General features: G+C 39.5%; 1 protein-coding gene across 2 annotated transcripts in view; it reads left to right on the top strand.

Annotated features, from left to right (window-relative positions):
* Fut10 (fucosyltransferase 10) overlaps positions 1–19,412 on the top strand; it is a 100,416-nt gene that overhangs the window by 69,557 nt on the left and 11,447 nt on the right. For both annotated transcript variants that reach the window (XM_042700587.1, XM_042700586.1), the window contains exon 4: positions 8,849–9,684. In XM_042700587.1, coding sequence (XP_042556521.1) covers positions 8,849–9,684 — 836 coding nt within the window. The remainder of the gene's footprint in view (positions 1–8,848; positions 9,685–19,412) is intronic.

The following is a 19,412-nucleotide window of genomic DNA, read 5'->3' on the forward strand; positions in this document are numbered from 1 at the left end:
CATTTAACAGCTTGTTAAGTTGAATCATAGCTCTTAGATATTTAGGCTTATGGTATGAAGGATTCTATTTGTACTTTTCTCAGGCCCTACATGTCAGGAATGGGACTATAAAGTTATTGATGCTCAATAAGCAGGCTTAAGAAATTTCCATGTCCACAGGTAGAACAGACATGCCTAATGAACGTGTATACTTGAGAGAGGATTGTTTAGTGTGAAATTGATTAAGGGGCAGGCAGAAGGACTCTTGTAGAGAAGTTGGTGGGAGAAGAGGAAGGAATATGAGCTTTGGGGCTGGAAGGTGGCTCAGTGGTAGAGCGCTTGCCTTGCATGCCTGAGGCCCTGGGTTTGATTCCTCAGCACCACACAAGCGAAAAGAAAAAAGCCAGAAATGGCACTGTGGCTCAACTGGTAGAGCACTAGCCTTGAGCTGAAGAGCTGAGGGACAGCGCCCAGGCCCACAGTTCAGGCCCCACAACCGGAGTCCCCCCCCAAAAAAAAAACAAACAAAAAGAGTCTCAACAGAAAGAGAGCTTTCTGAGTCAAGTGGCCAGTCAGTTCTGAATTAACTAGAGCCAGGATATTGCAGAAGCAGATGAGGTTAATTTCTTTGTTCAAAATGTGGCTTTCACTATTATCAGCACCATTCTCTCAGGCAAAAATAAATGATGAGCTCTGTCTATAAGCTGAGAAAATTCATGTGAAGGACCTTTTTTTTTTGGTTGGTCATGGGGCTTGAACTCTGGGCCTGGGCACTTTCCTTCAGCTCTTCAGCTCAAAGTGAGCGCTCTACCACGTGAGCCACAGCGCCACTTCAGTTTTCTAGTGGATTATTTGAGATAAGAGTCTTATGGAATTTTCTGCCCAGGCTGGCTTTGAACCATGATCCTCAGATCTCAGCCTCCTGAGTAGCTAGGATTACAGGCATGAGCCACCAGCTCATGCTTTCAGCTTTGTGAAAGACCTTTTAAAGTAACAGATGTGGATGGCGTGCACCTACAGTCCTAGGTACTTGGAAGGCGGACATTGGGAGCATTGTGATTTGAGGCCAGCCCAGACAGAAAAGTTTTTTTTTTTGTTTTTGGTCCAGTCGTGGGGCCTGAACTTCGGGCCTGGACGCTGTCCCTCAGCTCTTCAGCTCAAGGCTAGCACTCTACCACTTGAGCCACAATGCCACTTCCGGCTTTTTTCTTTTTGCTTATATGGTGCTGAGAAATTGAACCCAGGGCCTCATGCATGCAAGGCAAGCGCTCTACCACTGAGCCACCTTCCCCGCCCCCAGAAAAGTTCTTGAGATCCCTTCTCTATCTATAGCTAGATGAGTAGCATGTGCCTATCATCCTAACTTCATGTAAAGCTGAAAATGGTAAGATCTTATTTCCAGTCTAGCCCAGGCAGAAAATTCCACAAGACGAATTTTAGAGGAAGAAGCTGGATATGTTGGCATATACCTCATATCCTAGCTACCACAAGAAGCATTAAATGGGAAGGTTTAAGTCCAGGTACACGCCCATACCAGAAGAGAGACCCTATCTCAAAAATAATCAGTGCAAAAACAGGACTGGAGGCATAATTCAGTGTTAGATCATCCACCAGACAAACACAAGTACTTAAATTTATACTTAAGTACCACTAAAAAATAGGGCATCGAAACAGCAGAGATGGGTAATGCTGTGCACAAGGCATTCCTTAGGGCTACATTGCTTTTCCTTGACAGTTTTAATCCTCCTTGTTGTGTATTTTTGCTAGAACCAAATTTTATAGGAATGTAGTTTTATGGTATTGTTATATGGGAATTCAATTGCAAGATACAAAGAAGCCATATTTTGAGAGGTCACATGGGGAGTCTTCATTAGAAAGCCAGCGACTTCATGTGGACACATGTCCCCACAAAATTTGCAGCCTCAAATACACTTAACACTGCTAGAAAACTGAGCCATGAAAGTAGTAAAGCAAAGAAAGAGCAGAAACACAATCTCAACAAATTAGATCACCTCCATGGAGAGCTGAAGTGGATGCCATGTGACCTGAGGAGAGTCGGGAGACATGATGCATGGCACAAAATGGTGGCTGAGCTGGTTGCGGCCTAAATGGGGTCATGGTCAGAGGTCAGGATCACAGCTAGCTTGAGACTCTAGTGAGTTCATGGCACAGGACTGGCAAGTCTAGTAACCTATTGTCCAAGTCCCTGCCCCTGTCTCTAGGAATTCAGGCACACCCATGACTTGGGGGTAGGACTTTACCTCATCCACCAAGAAGACAAGATGGTGCCAGGTAGACCCAATTCCCTATCATCCACTAAGTTGCCACCAGTTAGGCCCAGTATCCTTATTTCAGTAGGAATTTTCTTTTTTCCCTTAAAAAATTTTTTTATAAAGATGATATACAGTTATGTAAGTCAAATAGTGAGTATAGTTATTTTTGGACAATGTTACCTCTTTCCCTTAGTCCCTCCATTTCTGTACTCCCACCACCCCAACCTTACCCTTCCAAAGACAGCTACACAGGCAACACAAGAGGAAAAGAAAACAAATGCAGCAACAAAGAAAAACGCTTCATTTCCTGTAGTTCATTTTGAGAAATGTTGTCTTATATGATCAAATACACATAGGCATTGCACCATTGTTTTCCTCGCCTAAGAATATCCTCCTTTGGTCTCATTGTATGTGAGTGTCCAGAGTCCTGTATAATGTACCATAGTCTAGTGCATTTCAGATCCAGCTTCCGCACACGAGAGAAAACATGTGCTGTTTGGCTCTCTCAGCGTGGGTAGGAATTCTTTTTAAAGATAGAAATTACCTTTGATGAATACCTGGAGGAGGAGGGTGCTTTTCTATTTTAAAGATAGAAATTACCTTTGATGAACACCTGGAGGAGGAGGGTGCTTTTCTATTTTTTTCAGACCAAGACATACTGTGACATGGGATGTGACACACTGGGGTTTCCACACCACTAGTATGCTAATGCTGGAAAATGTGCCAGGGGTCATTCCTTCATTTATTCAGTAGAATCAACGTGATAGCAGAATCAGTGATCCCGCTGGTCCTTTGCTATTGTCCAGTCTGAAATCCCGGTCCCTAATTGGAGTTTCCATCTTCGATGGTTGATCCAGCCATTGTAAGCAAGATGTGGGGAGTGACAAATGTTGCCTTCTGTTTTCTGCAGTTTGTGTGGGAAAACTGGAGGAAGCTTGTATGCCCTTGAAGAGGAGGGGAGGCTCATAAACACCTCCACAAAACATGCCACTCTTTTTGCTTATTTTTGCATTCAGCTTCTGTAGTCAACAATCTGGCAGCCTTTGCGGGCCTTAGTTTTACTCCATTAGTATTCCACGTTGTAGTTCCCTTTATAGTGCACTTCAATGCGTAAGTTCTATTCTTCAGCTGTTGTTTAAAGGGACGAATGAATGGGTCACTATTTAGTCAACACAAAATTACCCACAGAGATCAGTGTTTGAAACTGACATTTTTCAATGTAAGAGGCAGTACAACCCCCCCAAAACAAACAAAAAAAGAGACAGTACAGATGACTATATAAACTAATAAACTTACACACAAATTCACTACCTTTTAGTGGATTTACTATGTTAATTGATTTCTTTGAAGACCTTAGTCTCAACTCCTGTTATAAAGGCATGGCCCTGAGTTGAGGTGAGCTAAATGACTCACTTCATCCTGATCCACGCTCAAAGTCTTTGAGAAACTGGCCAGCCCTGACACCTACATCTCAGGCCATGATGTCTTGGTGGTCAGTGTTGCTGTAATTTCAGCATTTCTGAGTGTTTTCTTTATGAAGTCCTAGGGCTAGGAGAGAGGCTCACAGGGCTAGTTGACATATTTTTAATGTTCTCCAGAGAATATAACAGTTTGAAAGAGCCTAACAGAAAGCTTTTATTTTATTTTTAGTTAGCACACATTGGTGGTATATGGGGTTACATTTCTATACATGCAAGCAGTATATGCTGATCAAGCTCATCCTTTCTGATACAGTCCTTCATCCCACTCTCCTATTCTAAAATAATCTCGCTTCTATCTTCATACATGGAGAGAAGCTACTTCAACCATATTCATCTGCATTTTCCCTCATTTTCACCTTCCCCCATCTTGCAACTGTCCCTTTATCTGAGCCCATTTTATTTTTGTTATTCATTTTTGTTTATTTTGTGTGAATTAATTGTTCCAAGGAGTTTTACTGTGGCATTTCAGAGTGCATATATTACATTTTGCTTAGAATAACCCTCTTTTTTTGTTTGGAAAGCTTATTTTAATGTCGTAGTGTGTGTGTGTGTTTGTGTGTGTGTTGTGTGTGTATGTGTGTGTGCAGATTGTGAGGATTTTGGGGTGTGTGTATGTGTGCAGATTGTGGGGATATTGGTGTGTGTGTGTGTGGTGTGTGTGTGTGTGTTGTGTGTGTGTGTGTGTGTTGTGTGTGTATGTGTGTGTGCAGATTGTGAGGATTTTGGGGTGTGTGTATGTGTGCAGATTGTGGGGATATTGGTGTGTGTGTGTGTGTGTGTGTGTGTGTGTGTGTGTGTGTGTGTGCGCACGCCAGTTCTGGGCTTGAATTCAGGGCACTGTCATTGAGCTTTTTTTTTTTTCTTTCTTAAGGCTAATGCTATTCCACTTGAGCCCAAGCCCCATTTCTGGCTTTTTGCTAGTTAATTGGCAATAAGAGTCTCATGGACTTTTCTCCCTAGGCTGGGCTTGAACCACAGTCCCCAGATGTCAGCCTCTTGAATAGGTAGGATTACAGGAATGAATTACTGGTGCCAGGGTAGCATTTTTATTTTGTGAACAGTAGACCCTTGGTATCCACAAGTACATGATTCTAAAGAGACCACCATTGAGGAAAAAATCTATAAATGCTCAGGATACATAGACTTAGTTATTCTGGGATTACTTAAATTTATCTATACTATATGTATATTAAGTCTGAGAATACATAAATGGAAGTCATATGGAGTAGGCTACATTATTGTTACAAAATTCATGTTGCACATATCAGTACTGCTCACAAACCGTAGATCTTGTTCATGCTCTTCATCTTTAATACTGCCAATGCATGATTCATTTTTTCCCATGATACTACCTAGCTTCCAAGAAAGACTTGCCTCCTTCCAACGAATCTGCAATTTTCACTTTAACACTTTAATTATGCTTTGTCACTTTCAATTAAACTTGCTTTATTGCATCATTTTTTGGGAAGAATCTATCACAAAGTTAAGGGACATGCTCAGCAGGTTACATGATCAATTGATGATAACACAGGGCTTACTGAGAGCTTCCCCACATCAATGGAGAATTAAATTGTTCTAAAAACTTCTTTGGGTCTTTCTGTTCATTTATTTTTTGATTGCACTTGGTCAAAATAATGTGTAATAAATTTTTGAAAAAGGCAAGTTCACAGTATATCTCTGGGAAGATACTAGGAATTGCTTTGTAACATAACAAATGTTGGAAATATTTCTGGAAAGTTGGAACCCTTAACTCTTCTATTAAAGAGGCACCCTCACTATTGTGGGACATACTTATATCTGCAACCTCAACAGATTCAGATGCGTATATGAGAACTTTGCCTCTCTTCCTTCCCTTCCTTCTCTCCCTCCCTCCCTTCCTTCCTTCCTTTCTGTCCTGGGGCTTGAACTCAGGGCTTGTGTACTGTCCCTGAGCTTTTGTTGTCAAGGCTAGCACTCTACTACTTGAGTCACAGCTCCACTTTTGGCTTTTTGGTGGTTAATGGGAGATAAGAATCTCATGTACTTTCCTGCCTGGACTGACTTGAAACCTTGATCCTCAGATCTTAGCCTCCTGAGTAGCTCCAATTAGAGGTATGAGCCACCAATGCCTGACTTTTCACTTTAATTTTTAAGACGTTTTGCTGCTGCTACCACCGCCTCTTCTACCTCCTCCTCCTTGTCTTCCTCTTCTTCCTTCACTTCCTCCTGTTTCTTTTCTATCCCTCTTTCTCCTCTTTACCCTCTTTTTCATTCTCCTCCTGCTCCTCCTCCTTCTCTTCCTCCTCCTTTTCCTCCTCTTCCTCATTTTCTTCTTCCTCTTCCTCCTTCTCCTTTATCCTCTTGGTGCTGGGGCCAAACTTAGAACCTTGGGCTTAGTAGGTAAGCACCCTACCACTAGGCACATCCTGAGCCCTTGTTCTTGTGAGTCACTGTCTTACTAGGTAACCGAGCCTGGCCTGAACCCTTGATCTTCCCACCTTCACCTCCTGAGTGCTAGGATTACAGGTATATGCCTTATATCTGGCTATGTTGTTGCTTTTTTTTTTTTTTTTTTTAACATTTCAAAGAACTTTACTTAAAAGACCAGGCCAAAAAAATAAAATAATACGAGCTGGGGAAATCACAAAGCACCAAATAAAGTTAGAGGCTAGGAGGCCATAGCTGCCCTTCTTGGAACTTTGAGTCTGTTGGATGAATGGAAAGGGATGACCTATAAATTTTTTTCATGGCTGTGGGTAGAAAGTGATGCCTGAGTCAGGTGAGGCAGTGCAGAGGATGAGGGAGGATTGTGGGGAACATTCAGCCTTGCTGTAGGCAAGGTCACCTTTCATAGTCAGTGTGTTATTGCTTCTTAACACATGGATATAAGCATTTCTTGCCTAAATATTATAAATATTTCAAACCTCAGTAGGCTTGGGGGATACATAAACACACACACACACACACACATTTCTATATACACATCATATATCCTCTTTTCTTGTCCAGTCTTGAGATTATAACAACAACTTGGCTAGAGGCATAGGGACCTGGTATGGCCAGGGTCTTTACACAGCCATTTTTATTTCCTTCTACACTTCATTGATAGATGTGAACAGAGAACTCAGCGCTGCTCCATCCTCTGAAGCACTGGAGTAGCTTTGGGTCTTCCTGAGTCCTTGTTCTAACAAATCCACTAGTTAGCAATGGGTAGCCACTATTATTGGAGTCACACATGCCAAACCCCTGTGCCTAATTCTCAAAGTTGGTGTTGGATCTCCTTGTCTCTGAACTTAAAACTTTGATCCTTGTTCCTGATTTCTGTATTTTTTTTTTTGGTTAGTCGTGGGGCCTGAACTCTGGGCCTGAACACTGTCCCTCAGCTCTTCAGCTGAAGGCTAGCACTCTACCACTTGAGCATCAGCCCCACTTCCAGCTTTTTCTGCTTATGTGCTGCGGAGGAATCGAATCCAGGGCCTCATGCATGCAAGGCAAACACTCTACCACTGAGCCACCTTGCCAGCCTCCCTTGTTCCTGATTTCTATTGAACACTACCACTTTTTCTTCTGATAAGTGGCCTCGATTCTTCATTATGCTGTAGGTGGAAACTTTATGTTCTAGCTCAGTTTTATAGGTTTCAGTTCCCATCATTGGCCACTGACCAACCTAGATACTTTCTGAGCAGCAGCTGCTTCAGTGCAGTGAACTGCCTTTCTTCAATTCTTTTTTATGGCCACCTTCTTTTCTGTGTTAATGATTATTACCCTTTTTCACCCATCAACCCAGTCTGCCATTATATTTCAGGTGCATGAATGACTATTCTTTTGTATGCTAAAGGTCAAATTAACATAAAGATACCCATTTTTATGTGAGGCACTCATTGTTGATGATTGAGAATAAAAGCCTGTTATCAAGACAGGTGCTTCTTTACAGCATTTTCTCTGTGTTCAGGCTGCATCCTCTGACAAAACCTTATCTGGTACATAATTGTTTAAAAGCCTTTTTCTATTAATTGATTTGTCTTTGGTGTGCTGTTGGCACAGAAGAATTTATATTTATTTGGGAGATTGTCCACTTGAGTTTCTATGAGCCCTACTAGAGCATATGTCTTATTCTACGGTTAAGTAGTTATTTGGCTTATTTTAATCTTCTAGTGATAGATGAATGACGGATTTTCCCCTCTACCCTATCTTTACATTTACAAATCAGGCCTCACAAAATCATTAGTGTCAGGAACATTCAAGAGTTTTATATGGTGATAATGTCTTAATCCTTCCTGACTAGATCTCCACCTGGACAGGCAGGAAACAATTGCTTACCACATCTATCACTTCTGTCTGCACATTATCATGTTTCAAAGGTTTTCCAATTAATCCTGTGGAAGCTAGAATCACTCCTAATTATAATCCTGTTTTGCCTCTTTATTTCTGGATGTGCTTGTTAATTCATGTTCATCCTGCAGTGATCTGTAACATAGTGCTATTATCAGCCCTTTTGTCTTTAAAAGCTTCTTGTCTGCCATTTTGACTAAGATTGATTAACTGCACTTTGTTGAAATCGATCATTTTGGATTAAAAAAATCTATTCTGTATATTTCTTCTGGCTACTTAGGCATGGCTTCACTATTTTTACCCCCATTTAATCAATCTGCCAACCTGGATTCTTTTTCCTTTCTGGCTTCCTTTCTCTTGCTCTTTCCTTTTTAAAGAACTGTTAATCTTGATCTCTTTATTTCTCTACCCCTCTTGTAGATGACACCCCTGAGATGAAAAGCCCAGCTGCAGGAGTCAGTGAATAAATTCTCTTTTCAAATCTGGCTAGACACAACTCCCATTTTTATAAAATGAGAAACGATTGTCTTTCTACTTCGTGATCTTTTCCTTAAAGTTTTTGGAGTGAAAGCCTTATAATTGGCTGCTTGGCACTCTGCAATGTCACTGTAACATTCTTCTTATTTATAGTCTCAAACTCCTATTTGCTAATCTTAGATACTACCTACTTTTGTGTTTTTCTTTTAAGATATTGAGGTGTTGAACTACAGTCTTGTGCTAGACAAGTGCTTTTACTACTGAGCTATATTCTGAATACCCTGTTTTTTTTGACATATAAATTAATATTTTATTTTCTCCTCCTAGGTACTGACTTTAACATAGATAGCTTACCTCTGCCTCGGGAAGCTTACCATGATTGGGCTCTCTTCCACGAAGAATCCCCCAAAAACAACTATAAACTCTTCCATAAGCCAGTCATTACCTTGTTCAACTACACAGCTACATTCAGCAGGCATTCCCATTTGCCACTCACTACCCAGTACTTGGAGGGTGTAGAAGTCCTGAAGTCACTGCAATATCTAGTTCCTTTGCAGTCCAAAAACAACCTAAGGAAAAGACTTGCTCCCCTGGTTTATGTACAGTCAGACTGTGACCCACCGTCAGATAGAGACAGCTATGTTCGAGAGCTGATGACTTACATCCAGGTGGATTCCTATGGTGAGTGTTTACAAAACAAAGAACTCCCACAGCAGCTGAAAAATCCAGCCTCTCTGGATGCTGAAAGCTTCTATAAGATCATTGCCCAGTACAAGTTTATCCTTGCTTTTGAGAATGCAGTTTGTGATGACTACATCACTGAGAAGTTCTGGAGGCCACTGAAGCTGGGGGTGGTCCCTGTGTATTACGGTTCTCCCAGCATCACAGACTGGCTTCCCAGTAACAGAAGTGCTATTCTTGTATCTGAATTCGCTCACCCCAGAGAACTAGCAAGTTACATCAGAAGACTGGATTATGATGACAGATTGTACGAGGCCTACGTAGAATGGAAGCTAAAGGGTGAGATCTCCAATGAGCGACTTCTGGCAGCTCTGAGGGACAGGAAATGGGGAGTACAAGACATCAACCAGGACAGTTACATCGATGCATTTGAGTGTATGGTGTGCAGCAATGTATGGGATAACATTAGGCTGCAAGAAAAGGTAAGTGAATCAGGTATGGCAAAGGGGTGTGGGCTAGCCATTTTGTAGTCCTCTGTCATTTCACATCCATGGCTGCTGCCTATCCCAGCTTCTCATTCTAGCAGAGAGGCAGGCTCTGAAAGAAGGTTGAATATTTCCTTACAGTCTTTGGGGAAATGAAAAGTAAGTTTAAAATTATATCCTTCTTCCTAAAGCTTCCTATTCCCTTTCTCATTTCTTCTGGAGGCTACCTGTGCTACAGATTCTGGACACTAACACAAGGGGGCTGCAAATGCAGGAAAGAAGACACCAAAATGAAAACATTTTCATGTTCTGAATATCATCCATGTGGTTAATTCTTCAATAATGTGGTAGAAGACATATGGCCATTTCTTTCATAACTAATGTCCCAGCACCAGCCAACTTGAATTTTATCTTTATTTCACATATACAGTTAACTACATTTTACCCCCTTCTTGTTCTTTTCTTGCTTTTGCTCTTGCTGGTAAAAACATAGGCCTTCTGATATAGATTGAATATTTCTTACCCCAAATGCTTGGGACCATATTATTCAAGATTTTAGAGTTTTTCAAGGTTTGAAATAACATAGTCTTTACCAATTAAACATTTGTAATCCAAAGAATTCAAAATCTGAAACTTTTTGAACATCGTAAGTATGCCCAAACCGTTTTGGACTTTGGAGCATTTTGATTGCAGATTTTCAGTTTTTTGTTGTTTGTTTTTTGTTTTAGAGCCCAGGATTGTTCAAATAATGATGTATACACCTTAACATACTTATAAAGTTAGGTGGGTGCTGGTGGTTCATGACTATAATCATACTCCAGATGCTGTGATCTGTGGATGATCATGGTTTGAAGCCAGTTCAGGTAGGAAAGTGTGTCAGAGTTTTTTTTTTATTATTTTGAAAATACTGTACAGTGTGGTTACTATTACATGGGCAAGGTAATGAGTACGTTTCTTATCAAGCATTGTTGCCGCCTCCTTTGTTTCCCCTTACCAATCTTCCCATCCCTTCCCATCCCTGCCCCCTCCCCCCCTCCCAGAACCAGAGTTGTAAAGTTCGTTTTTCGACATTTTTGTCTCAAATTAACCACCAAAATGCCAGAAAAGGAGCTGTGCTTAAGTGGTAGAGTGCCAGCCTTGAACAAAAAAATCTCAGGGATAGTACCCAGGCCCTGAGTTCAGGGCCAGCAAAAAAAAAAAAAAATTATAGGCTTTCTTTCATTTAAATCATATAGTTCTTAACTATATCTTCAAATTTCTAGATCTGTGTGTGTGCGTGTGTGCGCGCGCGTGTGCGTGTGTGCATGCATACCACACGTGCATATGCTGTACTAGAGCTTGAACTCAGAGCTGTGGATGCTCTGTCTGTTAGGTAGGCTTGAACTCTACCACTCGAGTCATAGCTCCACTTCCAGCTTCTTCTTTCTTTGGTTGTTAATTTGAAATAAGAGTCTCACAGACTTGCCAGGGCTGGCTTTGAACCAGTATCTTGAGATCTTAGCTTCCTATTATATTATGAGCATGAGCCAAGCCCTCTAGATTGCTTTTGACATTGATTTATTTATAATGAAAGTAATCTCATGTTATGAATTTGTTCAGGTGATATTTGTTGAAGTTAACTACTTTTAACTTTCTATAGGTAAAAAAGAAATTTGGTTTTCTCTAGCCATATCATTTGTTTATCACCCATCAAACCACTGGCTGGTTACCATAAATATATAACATTTTATCTAAGCTCTCTGAAAGCAAACAATTTCATTTTTTAGCAATAATGGGATTTCAACTCAGGGGTTTGTGCCCACTAGAGTGCCATAAATGAGCCATACCCTCAACCCTGAAGGTAAACAATGTTTGTTAAGTATTTTAGTGTTTATTTTAGCTACTATATTAATTTCACATCAAATATATACCTACATACTATGAGAAATTATGTTCATGTAGTATCTGGATACTATATGGGACTTCAATAAACTAAATATATCTAAATATACAGTTATATATATGTAAATATACATATACACGTTTTTACATCTTTAACAAATTTAAAATAGTTGAATATGTTCCTAATTTTAACAGTTATGAAAATTTAGACTCTTTTATCTGATTTTTTTTAAATTTAATTTTATTTTATTTGTGAACATACTGTACAGAGGGGTTACAATTACATGGGCAGGATAATGCGTACATTTCTTACCAAGCATTGCAGCCTCCTCCTTTGGTTTGATTTTTTTTTTTTTTTTTTTGGTCCAGTCGTGGGGCCTGAACTCTGGGCCTAGGCGCTGTCCCTCAGCTCTTCAGCTCAAGACTAGCGCTCTACCACTTGAGCCACAGCGTCAACTTCCATTTTTTTTCTTTTTGGTTATGTGGTGCTAAAGAATTGAACCCAGGGCTTCAGGCATGCAAAGCAAGCGCTCTACCACTGAGCCACCCTCCCAGCCCCTTTTATCGGATTTTTATACTAAATCTCACCTCATAAAATTATTTGAGTATTTGGTCAGCAACAGAAACACTATTGCATCATTCTCAGAGAATACATCCTGCTTTCTGAGATGACTTCCTTTATGATACAATTTATAAGGCCACATCACAGGAAAAGTTAAAGTATACACACACACACACACACACACATACACACACACACTCACACACAGAACTATAAAAAGCATGAGAGACTACAATAAGTACCCATGCTTTACTGGTTATGTATTATATATCAAGACAGAAAAGAGCATTTCTGGGAGTGATGACTTGCTTGGGTAACCTTTCAACATCCTTTCAAGGCATGTGGATTGTACTCATCGAAACCTAAAAGAACTGTGCAAAATCCTGCTCACTCTTGTTTTTCCCAGGGCCTGTTGGAATAATTATTGGGGACCAGAAGAGGGGATATAATGATATTGGTAAATAGCTTTAAAAAAGCTAGAGGAGAATATCTACACTACTGCCTTCTCAACAGAATCAGCAGATTGTGGTATTTCTGAGTGGCTGAAAGTAGCGTAATTTAACGTCTTTCTTCTTGAACTCATTGAGGAAAAATAGATAATGTAGTTCAGCCTTCATCACACTTTTATTCTTCCTAAAGAGATGGTCAGTGAAGATCACTTGAAGGCTCAGTTTGCTAATTCTAATTCTAAAGTAATTCTGCAATGGATTGTCCTCATTATTAAAACTCAGAACACAATGTACCATTTAAGTAACAGGTGATAGACTAGTTTTCATTTACCTTTATATTATAAAATTTGTTATGGCTTATATATGGCACAACCTAAAGTAAGCTATTTTTAAAAACTTTATTCCAACCAAAGAAGAGCTGAAATAATTTGATTTTAACAGACTCTTGATTATTTTTCTCTTGCAGTTGATTATAGTTTAAATTATTATATTTGGAGATAGAAAATATTGTTATAATATGAATTTCTTATTTTTAAATTCTGCTTCTCTTCTCCCTCTCATAAATTACAGGGTCTAGTATATTACTTTCTAATACTATGTAATGATAGTATCATATTTAAACAATATGCAGTTGTCATCTCTCAGTTTATGAGGCAGGATTCTGGTCATGGCTTAGCTTGGTCCTCTTCAAGGCTGCAATAAAAGTGTTATTGAGGGCCATATTCTCATCTTAAAGTTCAACTGGAGGAAGAAAGGTTTGCTTCAAAACTCATGCTTCCTGGCAAATCTATTTCTCCAGACTGTTAGACTGAGAGTTTAGTTTCTTACTGATGAGAGGCTGAAGTCTGCCATCTGCTTGTATAGGCCATGTATAGTTCCATGCAGTGTAGGTTTCCCTTAACACAGCTACTTCCTTCCTAGAAGACAGCAGGGGAACCAGAGACTCCAGTCAGATAGATCAGCCTAAGGTCTTAACATACGTAATCACACTGTCACCACCGTTGTATTTTGTTGCTAGGATGAAGTGAGAAGTCACACCATATTCTAGATGAATGCATTCCCTCAAAATTCTTATGCTAAAACCCTATCCTAGTGATAGTATTTGAAGGTGGGGCTTTGGGAGGTATTTAGATTGTGAGAGCAGGGCCTTTACGAATGGGATTAATGCTTTTTGAAAAGACACCCAGGAGAGCTCTTTGATTTTTTTTCTGTGATGTGAGGACATGGGAAAAAAATGGCCCATGATCATTTAACCAAGCGGCTGGCCTTCACTAGAACATCAAGTTTTCTGATGCCTTGGCCTTATACTTGATCTTATACTTTGTGTTATATGAAAGCAGCCTAAGACTAGGACATGGTGCTAGGAGATGGGAATGACATCCAAAAAGAAATGTACTTACCACCCAACTTACGTAACTGCGTTGTAATCACCTTTATAATAACAATTAAAAATTGTAAAAAATATCTATAGAGTATAATGGATAGACTATGGTGATGTGTAGTTTAACACGTTGAGAACCTATCAAGCTGGGCAATTGTGGCTCCCACCTGTAATCCTTGCTATTCAGAAGACTGGGATCTGAGCATTGGGGTTCGAAGCCAGGCCAGGCAGGAAAGACTCCATGAAACTGTTATATGCAATTAGCCACTCAAAAACCAGAAGTAGAGTTGTGTTTCAAAGTGATAGAGTGCTAACGTTGAGCAAAAGAACTTAGGGACAGTGCCCAGACCCCAAGTTCAAGCCCCACAATAACAACAACAACAACAACAACAAAACAAACCAAAAAACGAAGGATCAACAAAAAAAAGAGAAGCTATTAAAACCATTTTCCATTTTCCATTTTTACCAGCATTATCTGAAATTTACTTGTGTGCTTAATATTTTAATTTCTGACTTTCTATTGGGTGTATAGTGATCTCACTGTGGCTTAATTTATATCTCAGTGACTGGTGGTATTGAGCATCTTTTTTTTTTTTAAATTGTGAAAATACCCTACAGAGGGGTTACAATTACATGGGCAAGATAATGAGTACATTTCTTATCAAGCATTGTTGCCTCCTCCTTTGTTTCCCCTTCTCATCCCTTCCCATCTCCCACCCCCTAACCCCCCCAACCCCCACCTTTCCCCCCTACACCCCCCCCCCCCCCCCCCGCCAAAGTTCGTTTTTCGATATAACGACTTGTATATCTCATTGTTGCAATGGATCCACCCATATCCCTATTTAAACAATCTGTTTTTTCCCTTCCCCTCCACAAATTATACCAACATCAAATACAGTGAAAGCAGGGGTTATATCATGGGGGAGGGACATACAAAGCAACAAAGAAATCATCTTATAAATATGTTAGAAACAATTGCATGAAAGCAAAAACATTTGAATACTTATCTTGGGGTTCATTTCACCTAACATCAACTTATCTGACCTTTTCTGATTGACTCAGACATATACTAGTTATTGCAAATAAGGGAAACCATGGGACCTATGTTTCTTTGGGCCTGGCTTGCTTCACTTAATTTTTTCCAAGTCTTTTCATTTCCTAACAAATGGGGCAATGTCATTCTTTCTGATGGAGGCATAGAATTCCATTGTGTGTTTAAACCACATTTTCTTGATCCATTCATCTACTGAAGGACATCTGGGTTGGTTCTATATCTTAGCTATGATAAATAATGCTGCAATAAACATAGTTGTGCTGGTAGCTTTAGTATTGCTTATTTGCCATCAGATTCTCTTTAATTCTTAAAATTCCTAAGGATTTTGCTCCCCTTTTCATGAATTGACTGTCTTGTTGTTGCTGAATCGTAAGAATTCTTTTGTAGTTTTAATTCAAATCAGCTTTATAATGAACAAATGCTATATTTTGCTCCAATATGTAGATTATCTTCTGAAATGTGAAATTTAAATTTTATTTGTGATGTTCAGCCTATCAATGTTTTCTTTTCTGTTTATGTTTTTCCTGCCTATTAAAAAAAACCACAACTTTATGTGCTAAGTACCAGTGGCTCATACCTGCAGTCCTCACTGCTTAGGAGGCTGAGATCTGAGGATCACGATTTGAAACCAGCCAGGGCAAGAAAGATTGTGAAACACTTACCTCAATTAACTTCCTCATAAATGCTGGAAGTGGAGCCATGGCTCAAGTAGTGGAGTGATAGCCTTTAGCCAAAAAGCTTAGGGAAAGTGCGTAAACCTTGAGTGCAGGCCCTACGTACGAACAGAACATGTGTGTGCACATGTGCACACACACACACACACACATACACACACACACACACACAACCCTCCACAAACAAAAATACACACCAACAAAATCCTCCAAAAACAAACAATAAAAACACATCTTTATTGTAATTCTAGGCCACTGAGATTTGCTTCTAGAAGTTTTATAGTTTTAACTTTTTCATTTATGTCTGTGACAGGCTTAAGTAAATTTTTTATGCAATGTGAAATAAGAACTGAGATTTGTTTATTTGGACATCCAGTTGTTTCAGAATACTTGGTTGTAAAATTATAATGCAGTGGTTAAATTGATTTTTTTTCAATAATCAGTTGTGTATGGTGTGTCAGAACAGAGCAGCTCACATTATGCTGGGCAGAAAAAAAGAGTGCGAGTATGCCTGTGTATCTATGGTGATTTTTAAAGTTTGTTGGACCGTTGAGGACCACACCTAGAGCCTTGTGTCTATTAAGCATGTAGTCTATCACTGAATTATACTTCCAGCTCCATGGTGATGATATGTGAAGGTTAAACTGACTTTGTCTTCTTGGGATGAACAAGGATTGATTATAATGTACTATTGCTCTTACTAAAGATTTGTGTGTGTGTGTGTGTGTGTGTGTGGTGCCTGGGTGCTGTCACTGAGCTTTTTTAGAGGTCAATTGGAGATGAGATTATCATGGACTTTCCTGCCCAAGCTGACTTGGAACCACAACCCTCAGATCTCCATCTCTTGAGTAGGTAGGAGTGAGTCATAAGTACCCATCTATTTTTAAATTGGAAAAACAATAATTCTTACATTTATTGATCTGTACTTTATTTCTAATATCTTTGTCTATGTGTTCCTTAATCAGCACATAAGTTTTCTATTTCTATTTTCTATTTTATCTTCATTATTTTTATTCTCCTTACTTTTGGCTTAATTTGTTCTTCTTTTTCAAATTTCTTAATGTGGAAAAGAATATTTGGTGGGGGCAGTGTTCCCCAAATGTCAATTTGATTAATTTGCTTGTTAGTGTCACTCAAATCTTCTATATCCATTGTGAACCTCTTTATTTTGGTATTCATTGTGAGAAGTATTGAATCTCCAAATATAATTGTTGACTTGCCTACTTTTTTCCTTGAGTTCTGTCAATAGTTACTTCAAGTATCTTTAGGGTCATTAGGTTTTTTTTTTTTTTTATTGTAAAGCTACTATACAGAGGGTTACAGTTACATGAGTGAGGTAATGAGTACACTTCCTCTTGAACATTGTTACCCCCTCCATTGTTTTCCTCCTACCATCCCCTCCCTCCTTCCCTTCCCCGAGGTTCTTTTTTTTTTTTTTTGATTGTGATTAAATGATTACATAATTTCAAAGTCACAAGTTCATTCTAACTTCCCTGGAGCAAATTGTCTACGACAGTCTGTAATATATAACAGTGTTCACATGTTATATACCATATTTGTGATCAGCAGCATGGGGATATTTAGTAGTGGTTCAACCAGATGAGCGGGAGTTCTTTGTTTCTTAAGTCCTGTTAGTTTTGTGGTATCACCTAACCTTTTGGATTTAGCATCCACTTATCAGGGAGACCATGTACCGTTTGTCTCTTCGTTCTTGGCTTACCTCGCTCAACATGATTCCTTCTAGCTCCATCCATTTCCCTGCAAATGCCATTATTTTGTCATTTCTAATGGCTGCATAATATTCCATTGTGTATAGATACCACAATTTTTGGATCCATTCATCTGTGGTGGGGCATCTAGGTTGTTTCCATATCCTAGCTATTGCGAACAGTGCTGCAATAAACATGGAGGTGCACGTGTCCTTGTATATTGGTTCCTGTTGTTCAGGGTAGATGCCTAGAAGTGGTATGACTGGGTCGTAAGGGAGGTCAATCTTTAGCTTTCTAAGGACCCTCCAGACTGCTTTCCAAAGTGGTTGTATAAGTGTACATTCCCACCAGCAGTGTAATAGGGTTCCTCTTTCTCCACATCCCCTCCAGCATTTGTCGTTGGCTGATTTGTGGATGTGGGACATTCTGACTGGGGTAAGGTGGTATCTCGGGGTTGTCTTTATTTGCATTTCCTTCACCACCAGGGATGATGAACATTTCCTCATGTGTTTCTTTGCCATTTTTATTTCTTCATTTGAGAAGTCCCTCTTTAGTTCCCTTGCCCATTTAGTAATTGGTTTGTTAGGTTTGGGAGGGATTAGTTTCTTGAGTTCCCTGTATATACAGGATGTTAACCCCTTGTCTGATATATTGCTGGTAAATATTTTTTCCCAATTAGTTGGTTGTCTTTCTAGCTTAGTTGCGATAGATTTAGCTGTGCAGAAGCTTTTTATTTTAAGGTAGTCCCATTTGTCGAGTCTCTCTCCAACTTGTTGTGACCCTGGGACTCTGTTTAGGAAGTTCCTTCCTGTGCCTATTAGTTCAAGTGTTTCTCCTACTCTGTCCTGCAGTAGTTTCAGAGATTCAGGTTTAATGTTAAGGTCTTTAATCCATTTTGAGTTGATGTTGGTGCATGGTGATAGGCTGGGGTCCACTTTTAGTTTTCTGCATGTGGCTGCCCAGTTTTCCCAGCACCAGCGGTTGAAGAGGCTGTGTTTCTTCCATTGTATGTCTTTGGCTCCTTTGTCGAATATCAGCTGGCTGTAGGCCTGTGGATTTATATCTGGATCTTCTATTCTGTTCCATTGGTCTTCGGGTCTGTTTTTGTGCCAGTACCATGCTGTCTTTGTGATTATAGCTCTGTAGTAGAGTTTGAAGTTCGGCATGGATAGCCCTCCCATATTGTCTTTATCCCCTAGAATTGTTTTGGCTATTCTAGGTCTTTTGTTGTTCCATATAAATTTTTGGACTGTTTTCTGTATTTCAGTGATGTACGTCATTGGGATTTTAATAGGAATTGCATTGAATTTGTATATTAGTTTTGGAAGTATCACCATCTTTACTATATTAAGTCGGCCTATCCAGGAGCATGGGAGGTCTTTCCATTTCCTAGTGTCTTCTGCAATTTCTTTCTTTAACTTTTTATAGTTCTCATTAAATAGTTCTTTTACATCTTTGGTTAGGTTAATTCCTAAATATTTTATTTTTTGGGAGGTTATTGTGAATGGGGTTGCTCCCTTTATTTCCCTCTCTTCCTGTGCGTTATCAGTGTATAGGAAGGCAACTGATTTTTGTGGGTTTATTTTGTATCCTGCTATTTTGCCGAAGTGACTTATGATTTCTAAAAGTTTGGGGATGGAGTTTTTGGGATCGTGGAGGTATAGTATCATGTCGTCTGCAAAAAGGGATAGTTTAACTTCTTCTTTCCCTATGCGGATCCCTTTAATGTCTTTTTCTTGCCTTATTGCCCTGGCTAAGGGTTCTAGGACTATGTTGAAGAGGAGTGGAGACAGTGGACATCCTTGCCTTGTTCCTGTTTTTAGGAGGATTGGTTGTAGCTTTTCCCCATTAAGTATAACATTGGCTATTGGTCTGTCATAAATGGCTTTTATTGTTTTTAGAAATGTTCCTTCTATTCCTATTTTCTCCAGAGCTTTTAGCATGAATGAATGTTGAATTTTATCAAAGGCCTTTTCTGCATCTGTGGCGATAATCATGTGATTCTTGACCTTGGC

This window comes from Dipodomys spectabilis, unplaced genomic scaffold, assembly GCF_019054845.1.
Source record: "Dipodomys spectabilis isolate Male_0828 unplaced genomic scaffold, ASM1905484v1 ptg000009l, whole genome shotgun sequence".
Classification (NCBI taxonomy): domain Eukaryota; kingdom Metazoa; phylum Chordata; class Mammalia; order Rodentia; family Heteromyidae; genus Dipodomys; species Dipodomys spectabilis.